Source organism: Archocentrus centrarchus, chromosome 7 (genome assembly GCF_007364275.1).
Source record: "Archocentrus centrarchus isolate MPI-CPG fArcCen1 chromosome 7, fArcCen1, whole genome shotgun sequence".
Classification (NCBI taxonomy): Eukaryota; Metazoa; Chordata; class Actinopteri; order Cichliformes; family Cichlidae; genus Archocentrus; species Archocentrus centrarchus.
Window position 1 is genome coordinate 13178746 of NC_044352.1, and position 13507 is coordinate 13192252.

Sequence of the window (13507 nt, forward strand, 5' to 3'; positions counted from 1 at the left end):
GTTCACTGGGAATAGTTTAATAATTTAGTATGGCCTTAAACTAATCTATTTCAAGCACCCAGATGGTATTTATATTGAGCAAATGCTCAGATAATTGAATGGAATAATTTACTCACTACTGTTGCTTGGTGTCAGAGAATCCCCATGCTGAACCAACCCTGGAAAAGACATAAAGTGAAGCACTAAACCAAATCACCGGGAAAGTGTTTTCAGAAATAAATATGCTGCTGTGAAATCAAAGAAATTGAAATACCATATTGAACAAAACAGAAATGTGGGTGCAAACAGTCTATATCCACTGCTGCTGTTTTCCTCCATGCATTTGGATTGGAATTATATGATTTATTAGCGTATGTATATTGCGGGAAGTCAAGTGTGTGTGCCTTCCTTTGTGTGCACTGGGTGCTTATTAATGCTACCTGCCTTATAGTTATAAAAGGTGTCAGGGGATGCTACAGGCCATTTGTCCAGCGCTCCTTGCTCCTGTGGGCATAAGGAAGCAACCACCTTGGGAGTGGTCCTCACTGGAGTATGGTGGACTCAAAATGTCTCTCCTGACCCTTTGTTTCCATGAGAAAGAGAGAAGGTATGAAAGTGAGACTCATAAGAGGAAAAGAGAAAGAAAGAAAAACGTGCAAGATTTTAAAGATGACGGAAAGACATAGAAATGGAGGAGTGGAAAAAGGGATAGAGAAAGAGAGGAATACAAAGAGACAGAAGGGGAGCGGGCAACTGCTGACTTTTAACAGGCGTGTCCCTCCATCTTTGATCAAAGCACCCTATCAGCCTTAGGGGCATCTCCACTGAGTGCCTCCCATAGCTGCTAAAAATTCTCCCTGCCAAATCATTTTAACACCTCTCCACTAGTCCTCACATATTTGTCCATTCATAGGCCATAGCTCAGGCCTTCACATGAAAGCTCCAGTAGTTGTGTTTCAAAGTTTTTACATGGGCAGCAGTATATGATTGAGCTTTTATTAATAAAAGAGAAAGAAGGATGATCTGCAGTTGATGGAGTAGTAGAAATGTGACTGACAGCGACAGATAACTAGCGGCATAATGTAGAACCATTGTTATCATAATTCCCTGTCTCATCCTATTATTCTGATGCAGATAGAGGTATATCAGGAATTTAAAAGGCTATAGATACTGATGTTTCTTAAATATTTACTTATGAAGATATGTAATTATTATAAATTATCTTACATTCACAATTCCAAATATATATCCATGCACATTTTTAGCTGATGCTTGACTCTCTTAAACACACACCACAGGATTTTTATGACTCATTTAACAGATGAACAAAATTGAATGGCACAATTCCACAGTCTCCTGACAATTTTTAATTCTTTTTCCACGTATTTCACAGGCTGTGACACCCACTGCTCCACATTGTTCGGCTGACCACTTTGCAGCTGGCTTTCTGATGTCTGAATATCACAAGGCTTCATGCCACTGCTACACCACTAGGGATATCTATCTGTATTTTCTTTCCACTGTTTCTCCATCAAAGATGGGAAATCAAACAATAGAATTCTGTCTTGCTCCAAGCCCAGAATTTCCTTGATCCCTGCCCGGGTCATTGTTCCAGAGCTGTCAGTGGGTCTTTGAATCTGTCATCAACCTTTGAGGGCCTTGCCTCCTGCGTCAGAAATTGGCAATACCACAGGATACTGGGGCTGACACAGGGAAACCCCAGAGGCTACATAATCCAGAAGGAATAATGGGATCATATCCTCATTCCCCACAAAACCCCCCACCCCCCAAAAAATGCCAGCTGTATTTTGTTATAAACTAGTCCATCGGGTGACAAGCGAATCTCTATGTCTTAAGAGACTATTCAGACTTAGAAGAAGGTCCCTGGTAGAAGATAAAGACAGAATAATTTAATAGTTTTTGTAAAGATTGGTACCACACTCAGTGGGTTTACTTTTTACCCTTTGCACTTTTACTTGCTCTCTTTTCTCAGTATAATTTGCATTAATGGGCTCGGAGTGAAGTGGAGACAAGAATACAAACGTGAAACCCAAACTGCAACCAAATCAGTTCACTGAGTGTGAGAGAGACACACACACACACACACACACACAAAGACATCCCTTCTGATTTTAGTGTAAGGGACATGTCAGGCATTCCAATGGCTAATGAAAGCATCATTATCAGGAGAGCAAGATGACTGCCCCCCTTAGAATATGCTTACAGACAAGTAAGAGCAATGCCACCTGTCTCCCCTACTTTCTTTCATTGCCATTAGATCCAGCTGTTTATTACTCCCTGGGCTTCAGTTTGTTTTGCTATTTTGAATACAGTAATAAAAGATGACATAATGAACCACCCAGTATGCACTGTAGTGGCAAGTCTCAGTCGGAGTTTTGAGCAAATTCAGAAAATTCTCACATTGATTACATTTTCTATAGCCACTGTCAGCTGACAGATTTTGATAAGCGAACTCTCTGTGTTTACACCGGGCACTTCTTTCTTTATAAATTAGTTCCTTAAGATAAGTCTTCTGAGGCATTTGTTTATGATCAATTGAAATGAAATAGTTTTTTGGTATTTATATATTTTAAAGATGGTTCTTTAATTATTTTCCAGCAGTTCCCCTGCCCTGGAACTCATAATACTCAATTTTAGATACCCTGTCAATGCTGTCAAGTCGGATTCCAGCTAACCAGTGCTGAAAAGGAGAACTATAACATATTAGGTTTTCAAGTTGTTTTTTTTTCATGTGCTTTTGAAATATCACAAAAAACTAAACAAAGAATTCTGCATTATAGCTGTGCTTGGATAATGGTCCATTAGCAGCATTAGTGGTTTGTGTGTCTGAAACTCTGCTAAAGACATGCTGAAAAATGTCCGCTTCTTATCATTTGTGGGACAGAGTCTTAAAGCCTAGTCTTAAAAAATACTTTGCAGTGTCTGTGATTATTGTTTTGTTTTGTTATGTTTCTAAATACTTGGAAAAGGGCTTGCAGTAGTTTGCATATTATATACTATACTAATCCATAAGAAATACAGTTTTTTGTTTTCCCTGTTTTGCGCCATGCAGGAAGATATGCTATACATGTGTTATTGAATGCAATTTACGATAGCAACTTAACTTGACAAGGAAAAAAATAAAAAACCCTTTGGGGAAAAATAAATGGGCAAAATTATTTTTAGAGTAAACTTGATTTTATAAAACTTTTCCAGCTGTGTTAAAAACAAACAAACTCAGTCCTTGTTTTGAATTAGCATAGAGATTGGTACTGGGGCACACTGAAGAGAGCTTTAAAACAGAGCAGGTGTAATAAATAATAATGTCAGTAATATTAGCGGGCTAAGGTCTTAAAAGTGTGCCTTCATGCTCGTTAAGCCCTAAATGTTACAGTTCCATTCTTAATTTTATTAGTTCCACCTGTGTTCTGCCAGCTATATCAAATCAAAACACATCATGGAGCTTTGTTGCAGGCTCCCTATAGGTCATTTTCTTTTATGCAGATAAAAACAAAGGTACTTGTGTCAAGCTACTGCTAAACCTCTCAGAAGTGGAGAAAAACAGAAAATGCCAACAGACTACCAACTACTAAGTGAGTGAGTTAATGTGACTATTACTTCTCTCAAAATGTAACATCATCTTCTGTGTCTGTCTAGCTTAGATAGCCACAAACTGTAGCCTGTTTGCCCAGCTAATGTGATCACAGCTTTGCCTGCAATGGTACAAAAACTACTTCTCAACTGAGCAATTGAGTTTGTTTTTTTTTTTATAAATTTTTTAAATTAATATATACAATGCCATACAATGCCAATACCAGTGCCAAAGCTTTAAGCACAGAGACTAATAAGGAACTGAGTGTGTGGAGACCCACAAGATGGACACAGATATTAACAGTGTAGCAGTTAAACCAGATTTACTGTAACTTGTAGACAGGAGCTTGAATGTTGCTAAGCGTTGGCTGGCAGATGCCTGGGACTGGTTCTAGATGAGCCGAGTAAAAAAATGTGTCAGGCAGTGGGGCAAGCTGATGCCGCAAACCTGAAAGCAGTACAGACAAGCGGGGCTGTTGGCGACAGAATGAGTGTGGAGCTAAGCGAGGCAGACAGGTAGCTGGTGAAGAGGTTGTGGGCCTGAGGCACAGGGAGACAAGGAGTTATTTCAAATGGTCAAATTACACTACGAATGAACTTAACAGAATCAGGAGTGAGCACAAGTTTAGGACCAGGCAGGCAAACTGAAAAATCAGGCAAGAATGAGAAGCTAAAAGGCAGCACCTCAATTAGTCGATACTTCTCAGATGTGAAGGTGAACTGATTGAAGTAGGAGCGGATGTCATGCCCAGGCAGACACACATGTTAACCAACAAAATCAATATTTCAAGTTTCAAGTTTATTAATATGATATCAAAGCCACTTTAATAGTTAGACACTGGCCAGTCTGACTTTACTTTGTCATACGTACCTACATCCACTGTTATTTCTTTTAAAAAGGCAAGTAAAGCAAGTCCATGTTTACACTGGGAGAAACAGCTCTCTAAAGTCTTCAATAAAAGATCATGGTGTTAATATAAAAAAAAAAAATACTGCTGGACTAAACAAAATGCATGCACAATTCACTTCTTCTATCCTGTATGTGTTACTTACTCAAAAATGTCCAAAAGCACTGAAAAACCATGGAAATACTGAATCAGGACTTTCCCCTTTTCATATTTTTTCTCAGAGAACCACACAGGAATGTCATCAATAAAAGCTCATTGGTAGCTGGTCTTTTGAGGTAACAACCCCCCACCCTGCCAACAAACTACTGCCTTCACGGGTACTTCAACAAAATCTTGTTTCATTTCAGTTTTTTTTTCTCAATTTACTGCCTACTGGAAAAATTTTTTTTTCTATTAATAAATATACCATCTGCACCCACAGAATAATTTTGTTTGGGTTAAGTACCTTTCCTTTCAGTGGTCTTCACAAAGCTCGCAATAAACAAAGAATACAAAGAAAATAAAAGGAAAAAACTATAATCACTCCCCACTACACTCTTCTTTTTGGAGGACAAAAAGTTGTTTTGCATGAAATGTATAAAAATTTATAATAAAAGATTAATATATTTTATTTTATCTATTAATATACAATGCTGTGCAAATGTCTTGAGCCACCCCCATTTCTTTATATTTTTCAAGGAAAATGTGAAATAGAGGCATCCGTTTATTGAAAATAAAGCCAAAAACAGAATTTGCACAGTTCTAATAATATTGATAATATTTGGTATGATTACTTTTCTTCTTCAGCACAGCCTGAACTCTGTTAGACAAGATTTCTTGTAATTCCTTTCAGTAGTCTTCAGGAATAGTTCTCCAGGCTTCTTAAAGAGCATTCAAAGCTCTTCTTTGGATGTTGGCCGCCTTTTGTTCTGCTCTCAGTCAAAATGATCCCACGCTGCTTCAGTAATGTTGAGGTCCGGGCTCTGGGGAGGCCAATCCATAACTGATAGTGTTCCATTGTGTGTTTTTCTATCCAGGTATGCTTTTACTCTGCTGCCGGTATCTTTGAGGATCCTTGTCATGCTGAAAAATGAAGCCACTGCCAATTAGAAACTTTCCAGATGATACTGCACGGTGGATCAAATTCAGATGGTACTTTTCTGCAGCAATGATCAATTTGGGATGCAGTCCCAAACCATGACAGAGCCTCCACCAAGTTTTACAGAATTCTGTGGACACTCACTGTTGTAACTCTCTCCAGACCTCCTCCTGCGATTTGAACCAAAAATTTCAAACTTGAACTCATCACTCCATGAGAAAAAAATCGGAAAGTCTGGAGAACTATTGTTCAAGTCCACTTTTAAAAATTCAAGTTGATGTTAGTTTGACATCTACTGGAATCCACATAAACATTGTTTAGACCAGGAACACCAAGCCATGGCAACACTGACTCCCAGCAGCACACTGCACTCTGCCACACAATGAAAAATGGCCAGGAAGAGCTCTGTGAACATGCAGTTGTTGGCCATGTCTTAAGACTCCCCAGATCCAAATCCAACCATGTGTGGTAACAAACCTGATGCACACACCTCACAAACTGGGACACAGAGGATTCACTTGAAATGTCGAGTTGCCAGACTCCACGGGATGGGGTACTGTTCTGACAGCACAAAATCAACCTACACAATATCAAGCAGGAAGCAGCTATAATAATATGCCAACAGAACGGCACAGTTTTCACACAATGTGTCCTAGAAATGGGCTTAATAACAATCATTGTCATCATCATAGTTTTTATCAAAATCTTAATACAATTTAGATTTTTTTTTAATCTTAACTCTACAGTAACTTTAAAAGTATTATTTCACTGGTGTCCTCTGAAATATTGAAGTCTCTCCCAGTGTAACAGTGTGGTGTCCTGAGGACTTGTTTTTATCATGAGCAGTTCTGCAGCACACTGTTAACATCTCATACCAACATTCAGCCAACAATCCAAAAGGTAGTGTGTCCTCTAAAAGTAAAAAAGTAAATAAGTGGAGGTCGTGGTATTGAGTGGGCATGCAGTGTGACTTTCACAGGTGAGAAGACTCAGATCAACAAGTGCTGTATTTCCAAAGGCACTATTCAGCCTGTAATTGTGTCCCTCCTGGGCTGAGCTGTGAATAGATCCTGTTCCACTGCAACGCCCTACCTGACATGTGGTATGTAAATGGTAAATGGACTGGATCTTTTCTAGTGCTTTTCTACTCTGCATCTGCACGCAAAGCGCTTTATACATGCGTTGCCATGCTGATGACTAGAGATAAAGTACAGTTTTAGAATCATCACTGTGTTAAGCTCCAAGTCCTTTAATAGTTTAGAATTGAATCTCTGTAGTTTGAAGTTGAGCTCTTACAGTAGCAATTTCTAGGATTAGGTGTATTTACCAATTGTTTTAAAGCTATATCAGAACTTTGTGCAAATGCAAACTGAACACTTCCTGCTGTTTGCTTTTGCCACCGGTGAACCAGCAAGAGCCTTGTCAGTGGTGCTATTCTTTAATAAAAAGCAGGGCACACAATAAGATATGGCTATATTGCATTATAGCTGATTCATTTTAAATATTGCAGAGGGGCCTTCTACCTGCATTTTTTTTGCATTGTCCTGGTATCCATACACTGAATCCCTCTCTTGGACCCAAAAACAACACAGAGAGATAAAGAGAAAGTGAGACCTGCCAGTCACAGCATACCGAACAGAAAGCATCATCATTTTACAAGGCCCATGAGGAAAATAAAAGACTGCGGGTTTGAATGTTGATCTTTGTGACAAAGGGACTGGGATGAGAGAAGTGGTAAAATGCCTACATGTTACACAGAGGAAATTATACTTTTGTGCACTTTTTCACAGGATTAGAGCCCGTTGGTTCACTAAGCAGATATGGAGTCTAGTCTGCCAATTACAGACAGCAAAATATAAAGGTCATTAGCAGCTCAAAAGGCCAGAAAGGCAGTCCAACCTCCACATTATGCTGTTTTTTTTTTTGTACAGAGAAAGGTTTTCTGTAGCCAAAAGACACTGTTTGGGTACACACCCCGCTTATAGTAATAGGCTGCAGGTAATAAGTTGACCCACATTAATGTGAATGCAAGGTAATTCTTGGGCATAGGCTTGTCTGCCCTTTTTAGTCAGAAGGCAAATTGGGAGGGGGCAGCACAGTTCAAAAGGAGCTAAGTTCAGTTTTTGTGAGACATTTGGATTCATATTAAAAACCTTTTGAATCAACATTTGCTCAACTTTTGGTGAAATTTCTCTTTTATAGTCTCAGAAAAAGTCTTAGTTTGACTGAAAACAAAGGCTGAATATTTGGGGAGTCTGCCAAGTATTTGCCAATATTGAAACCATATGTGTGATGAGTCCCATCCTGTAACTCTGCGTGTCTACAAAATGAAAACTGCTGTTTAACATCTTTGAGCTTCTGTACCTACATGAAGGATTTAAACTTCATCCACCTTCAGAACTCACTGCGGCAGATGAAGTTTAGCCTTCACTTCAAATTACCACAGGGAAAAAAAAATTCAAAAGTACATCTGTTAAGACTACTAAAACCTCGTGACTATTCAAAAATAATCAGCCAAATGTATGACTAATGATGTGTTAATATCACCATAAAGCAATTTGCTATCAGTCCACCTTCTGCTGAAGTACAGAAGTAGTTGCCGTTTTGTTGCTTAGTACTTGTGCCGATCACCTGGAGGTGCGGTTCGCCTATATGTGTCGCACAAGCTATGTTAGTTAACCAAACGTGATCTATTCAATTTAATCAAATTGCGCACATTTGTGCAACTGGTTAACTGTGGAAATCTAGCAATGAACATATGTTAAAGTTACATGCTTGTAAAGCAGTGCTGGAAGTTTGAAAGCTGGTGTCTGACGAGTTTGCCATATGTTTGGGTATACCCTTTCATGGAACCATAAAACTGCGACGCCTTCGTTACAGGATACGGATTAAAATGTCGGGGTGCTCGGAAAGACGTTAGCGGTGCGACTGTTTGATCCAAAGCACCAACGAGTGTTTCTTTAAGTGCGTGTGTGGAGTTTTCCTGCACCGAGTGATAGGAGGGGTTGGAGAATGACGCTGGCTGCGCCTTGGTGCTGAGCGGAGCGCTCACCTGCAGATGAGAGAGCCGGGGAAACTCGGGGCAGCACACTCACCAAGCGCACGGAGGGACGTTAACGAACAGTCTGATCAAGAAAGGGGGGATTAAATAATTTTTTGGGGAAAGAAAATTCGAACCGACCCTCTTTCTGGTTCTTTGTCCAGGCAGCCTTGACTCGCTTGCTCGCCACGATGAGAACTGACTTCGCTCTGGTCCTGACAGCAGCCCTGCTTCTTGACACATTCTGGGTGAGATTTCTAATTTTTACTAAAGCTTCTGATACGGCACACACGCTTGAATAAAGTCATGCAGCCAGACAGAAGCCGTGGTGTGTGTTGGTAGAGAGGCGCGGGGCTCGTCGTTATTCCCTTACAAGTACACACGCTAATTGGTTCCCTAATGAATTTCAGTGTATAAGAAGGAAAAAAAAAAAAAAGTAAGACCTGACGTCCGCTCTGTCTAATCCTCGTCAGGGTTTCTCTAGATCGCTGGCGGGTCATCATCACAGGTCTTGCACAAGTTAAATCACGGCACAATTTATTCACCCAAGCTGATACCTTCATTCTTTATCAAACTGATTTGGTCATGTCGCTTATTTAAGCTACAGTTAAGTTTTACTTGTTCAAAAAGCGATAGCTTACAAAAAGTTCAACTTTAAAGTTTAGTGTTTTTCAACCTTTTTCGTTATTTCATGAATCCAACCTAAATGAAGTCGACGCCAGCGGACTATTCCTAACGGAGCTCCGAGTAGCTCCTAAATCTTTCTCTCTGCCCCCTGAGACAGAAGCATTGCTCTCTTGCTATATGAATATCGGAAAATGACCTGAAAAATGTTTTGCTCCTGCGGTATTCCCCCGCAGTGTGTTGAACCTCCATTCTTGTCTAGCCAGTCTTGGAACGTGTGTGTGTGTGTGTGTGTGTGTGTGTGCATTTACTTGTGTGCCATAGCTGTAGTGGGTCAGAACGTTCAATTTAAGCAACAGTAAGCACTAAATGCTGGGTGCAAAGTTGACTGCAGACCCTTTGATTAGGGCACACGCACGCTGCTCGCTCCCTCATTGCTTTGGACCTCTCTGTTAGTCTAAGACCCACAATAAGGAGGGAGACAATTATTCTGCATTCATGCAGGTTTCTTTTGTGTGCGCTATGCGCGTCCTGCCTGTGTGTCTATGTGCGTGCGTGCGTGTGCGTGTGTCACTGAAGCCTGAGCACAATACTTTTAACTAAATCTGTCTTCATTTCATCTGGGCTGTTTTTTTTTTTGTTTTGTTTTGTTTTTTTTATGGGACGACTAACAGCACATTTCATCACTGACATTGTACTGTGTGACTATTTAATTAGCATGACACCTAGCCAGATGCACACAGAGTTGATAAACTTGTTGAATTTATTTCTGCTAACTGTTGTACTATATGCTGCTTTCCTCCAAAGCTTGGAGCCAAAGTGAAGAAAGAAATCAATGGAATCCATGTTTATCGATGTCTTGCATTATATTTTCTTCTTCCAGAGGAATAATGGGGAGCACGCTTCCAAAAGTCCCTGCCAACCTGGCTTCTCACAAAGCTTCTACTCAGTGCTGATTTCAAGGGATGTACTGCAAGGTCAGGGCATACTTAAAGGTAAGCCCTTTAATTAGCAAGTCAGTTATTTTGCATTCTGTCAAGACTAGAGGGTGAGTAAAAGACCTCCCTGTTTGCACTAGAGCAAGTAAAAGGAAGTGTGTATGGTGACGTGCTTTCTCTCGGTGTCCGACCACGTTGCTTTAAGATTACTGAAGTAGCACTCGTACGCCTGGAAAACTGCTGTAAAGCTGAAAATGTAAAAATAAATATTTTTTGTCACGTTGAGACATGCATCTGATGCTGAGTGTGATGTCAAAAATTTCAAACTGGAGCAATTTAGTGCTCTTAATTACACTGGTCTTCTGTTGCAGTCTGTGCTGTAAAAATAATGGATGAAGTAGCACACATCCATGTGTTTAATGTTTTATGCAAAAATGTATGTTGATAGTGATGCCATTTATGCTCTAAATGCTCGCCTGTTACTTTTTGGATATAGCTGCTGGCATTTGTTTTTGTTTTTTGACCTTGTTCAATGTCTTAACATTATTATCACAACATTTATCTTCATTACAGTCATTTTTAGCACTATCGTCTTCACACTGAATCTTACTCAAATGTATTTGTATTGTTCCAATTACACAATGAGCCAACCAAGTTTGAGGGCCCTATAGTGCAGGAAATGGAATCGACATCCTGTGTCTAATCTGGCACTGCTCCTGCCAATGTGGGCTAATTGCAATTCTCTATTGATCCCAATGGTTTTTTTTCTCATAGCTCAGCTAAGCTGTATTGTTTTGCTGTGGGCGCACAATAGCTCTTTTGTGGGTCGACTGTGTCTTCGGCAGCTGCGTGGTATATATTTCTCACTCTCCTTAGCTGTGAGAGACCTGCCGGGGATACAGCTGTCTAGACTCTCTTTCCGGAGTGTGCGCGTCCACAGATGCGCACACACATACACCCATGAGTTTTAGACTATGGATATATAAAATGATAGAGTACATTATCTTTTGGTTGTTTTATGTTACCTGTCTATACATGCGATGGTTCGTTGCTGGAGTGATGTAAGAGTAAAGGAAGGTATGAGCTTGATTTTAGTGTTTCATTAACTTCAGCATATTATATCCTAGCTGGAAGTGGGATTGAATGCAGGGGGACATTGTCTTTGGCAGTGAACTTGCTCTCAGTGTGGTAGTGATGTCTTCAGCCCAGCAGGGGGTGTCAACACAATCACAAACAATCACAGAATGAGCCATCACTGCTGCACGGAAGCCATTCATTTCACAGAGCATTATTTATCTAGTTTGGTCTCAGGTAGATGAAATTGTCTCTCTGTCTCACTCTGCACATAAACTAATCTTTAGCGGTCTAACACGGTTGCTTTCAGTATTAGGAGTTCATTTTAACACTAACAACGGATGCTTAGTATAATTTTCATGGCAGGTTCAAACAATCACAGAAATGCCATTACGATATCTGCTCATAAATCAAACAGACTTGTAGTTTATTTGTAATATTACTTTAAATCACATTGAAAGCGTATGCTTAAAGTTTAGCGTTCAAAATTTTGCTTCTGTGTTGCTTGAAAAGATTCCTGCTAAAGTAACGTGTACTCAACTTTGCTGTGACACATTCACAGCTGCAGTGTCGTCTTCACATGTGTTTGAGAATACAGCTGCAGTGGCCAAGCAGACACACACATCTAGAAATACACACACATTCTGTGTGACTTACAGGGCTCAGGCAGCTGATTTATAGCTGGTAAGGGTGTCACTGGAGGAAGGCAGGAAGCAGCTCTGGAAAGGCTTTAATAATAACATTGTTTAACCCAAAACCGTCAGATGGGGGCAGAAGTAATGACACCCACTCATGCACGCGCGCGCGCGCGCGCGCACACACACACACACACACACACACACACACACACACACACACACACATATATATATATATATATATATATATATGTATATGTGTGTGTGTGTGTGCACGTGTTAGTCACTGGGGAGACTAATGGGAAGGACAGAACTAGGACCTTGATCATGATGGGTAGCATGCCTGAGTCCAGAGAGGCGGTCAGCAGGGGAGGCGGGTGACGTCACATTTCACATTTTATCATTTTTAGTTACTCTGATGTACAATATTTCCTAAAGTGATGGCAAGGCCAGAGCTTAATCTGATTGAAAAGTCCAAATTAAATTTGTATGGAACCACAATATTCCAAAGCATGTGAAACTGTAAAATTTAAATTCCTGTTTTTTTGTTTTTTGCATTATATTTTACAATTAAAAATGGCACTTTTTATGCTCATAATCAGCCAGTAGTCATTTACATTTTAAGTATTGCCTTCATTTAGGGCCTCGTCTTCTTTTTTGTCTTCTTCTTAGTATTAGTATTAGAAGTAGTAGTAGTAGAAGTAGTAGTATTGTGATTAATCTGCATTAATGAACACTGATGCTCATTCAGATAACCTTCTAAAAATTCTGTGAATTGTGGCCAACTGTCTGTCCAATAAACATTTAAAAGTATTAATTCTGCATGGTGCATTGTTCTGGCTGTTGGAATTGATCTGCTCTTTATTTATCTGGAAGCCCCTGCCTGTTGCAGAGTTAATAGCTGAAACACAAATAAAGCAGCATGCTGCATAGTGTGTTCTGATCAATTATAAGGCTGCTCTAAAGGCAACCCGTTTGAAGGTTGCTCCACATTAACATTCATATATTAACAGCGTACTGAGTATTGATAACAACAGGTGATAGCTTTCCTTTATGTTACAGTAGGAGTTTAAGAGGGTAAGTTAATGTGTTTAAACAAATGAGAGGTCTTATTCATGCTCTGTTTCTGTTCCTGTATTGTTACTTATTTATGCATGACACACGGAGTGCTAATGATGTCCCGTTTTTTTTTAATGCCTGGTTTTGAATAGAATTATGACGGCTTTTACAACACACCTGACATATCATCACAGGCAGAAATTTAAAGGATCGTTGCTCGGATCAACGTGTTTGAAGTTTTTGTATCTTGCAGACGAGAGGCTGAGTTGGACTCAAGCCAACCACATACAGATAAGCAGAGCTGGTGAACGTAACCTCATCCCATGTGTCCCTGCAGCCCTCTGCTGATTCTGTTCTTGATAATGAAAGCCAGGGTTGTTGGTTTCAGCTCACTGAGCTCACTCTGCTGACCTTGGACTTTGTTTGGGTTACTGGTGGTTTTGGGCAGCCCTCACTTTCTGTGTTTATGACTGTGGTGGTATTTGTCTGAGTTTGAGAGAGAGGGAGAGCAAGAGAGAGAGAGAGAGAGACATGGGGACACGGGAAAATTCTGACATGTGATGTCCTTCTTTTTTTGA

At 40.0% G+C, this 13507-nt stretch overlaps 1 protein-coding gene across 1 annotated transcript in view; it reads left to right on the forward strand.

Moving 5' to 3' along the window:
* The first annotated feature begins 8638 nt into the window (after positions 1-8638).
* Positions 8639-13507, forward strand: part of LOC115782933 (cadherin-4-like) — a 267755-nt gene continuing 262886 nt past the window's right edge. Inside the window, exons 1-2 of the mRNA XM_030733471.1 lie at positions 8639-8844; positions 10104-10215. Coding sequence (XP_030589331.1) covers positions 8788-8844; positions 10104-10215 — 169 coding nt within the window. The 5' untranslated portion in view covers positions 8639-8787. The remainder of the gene's footprint in view (positions 8845-10103; positions 10216-13507) is intronic.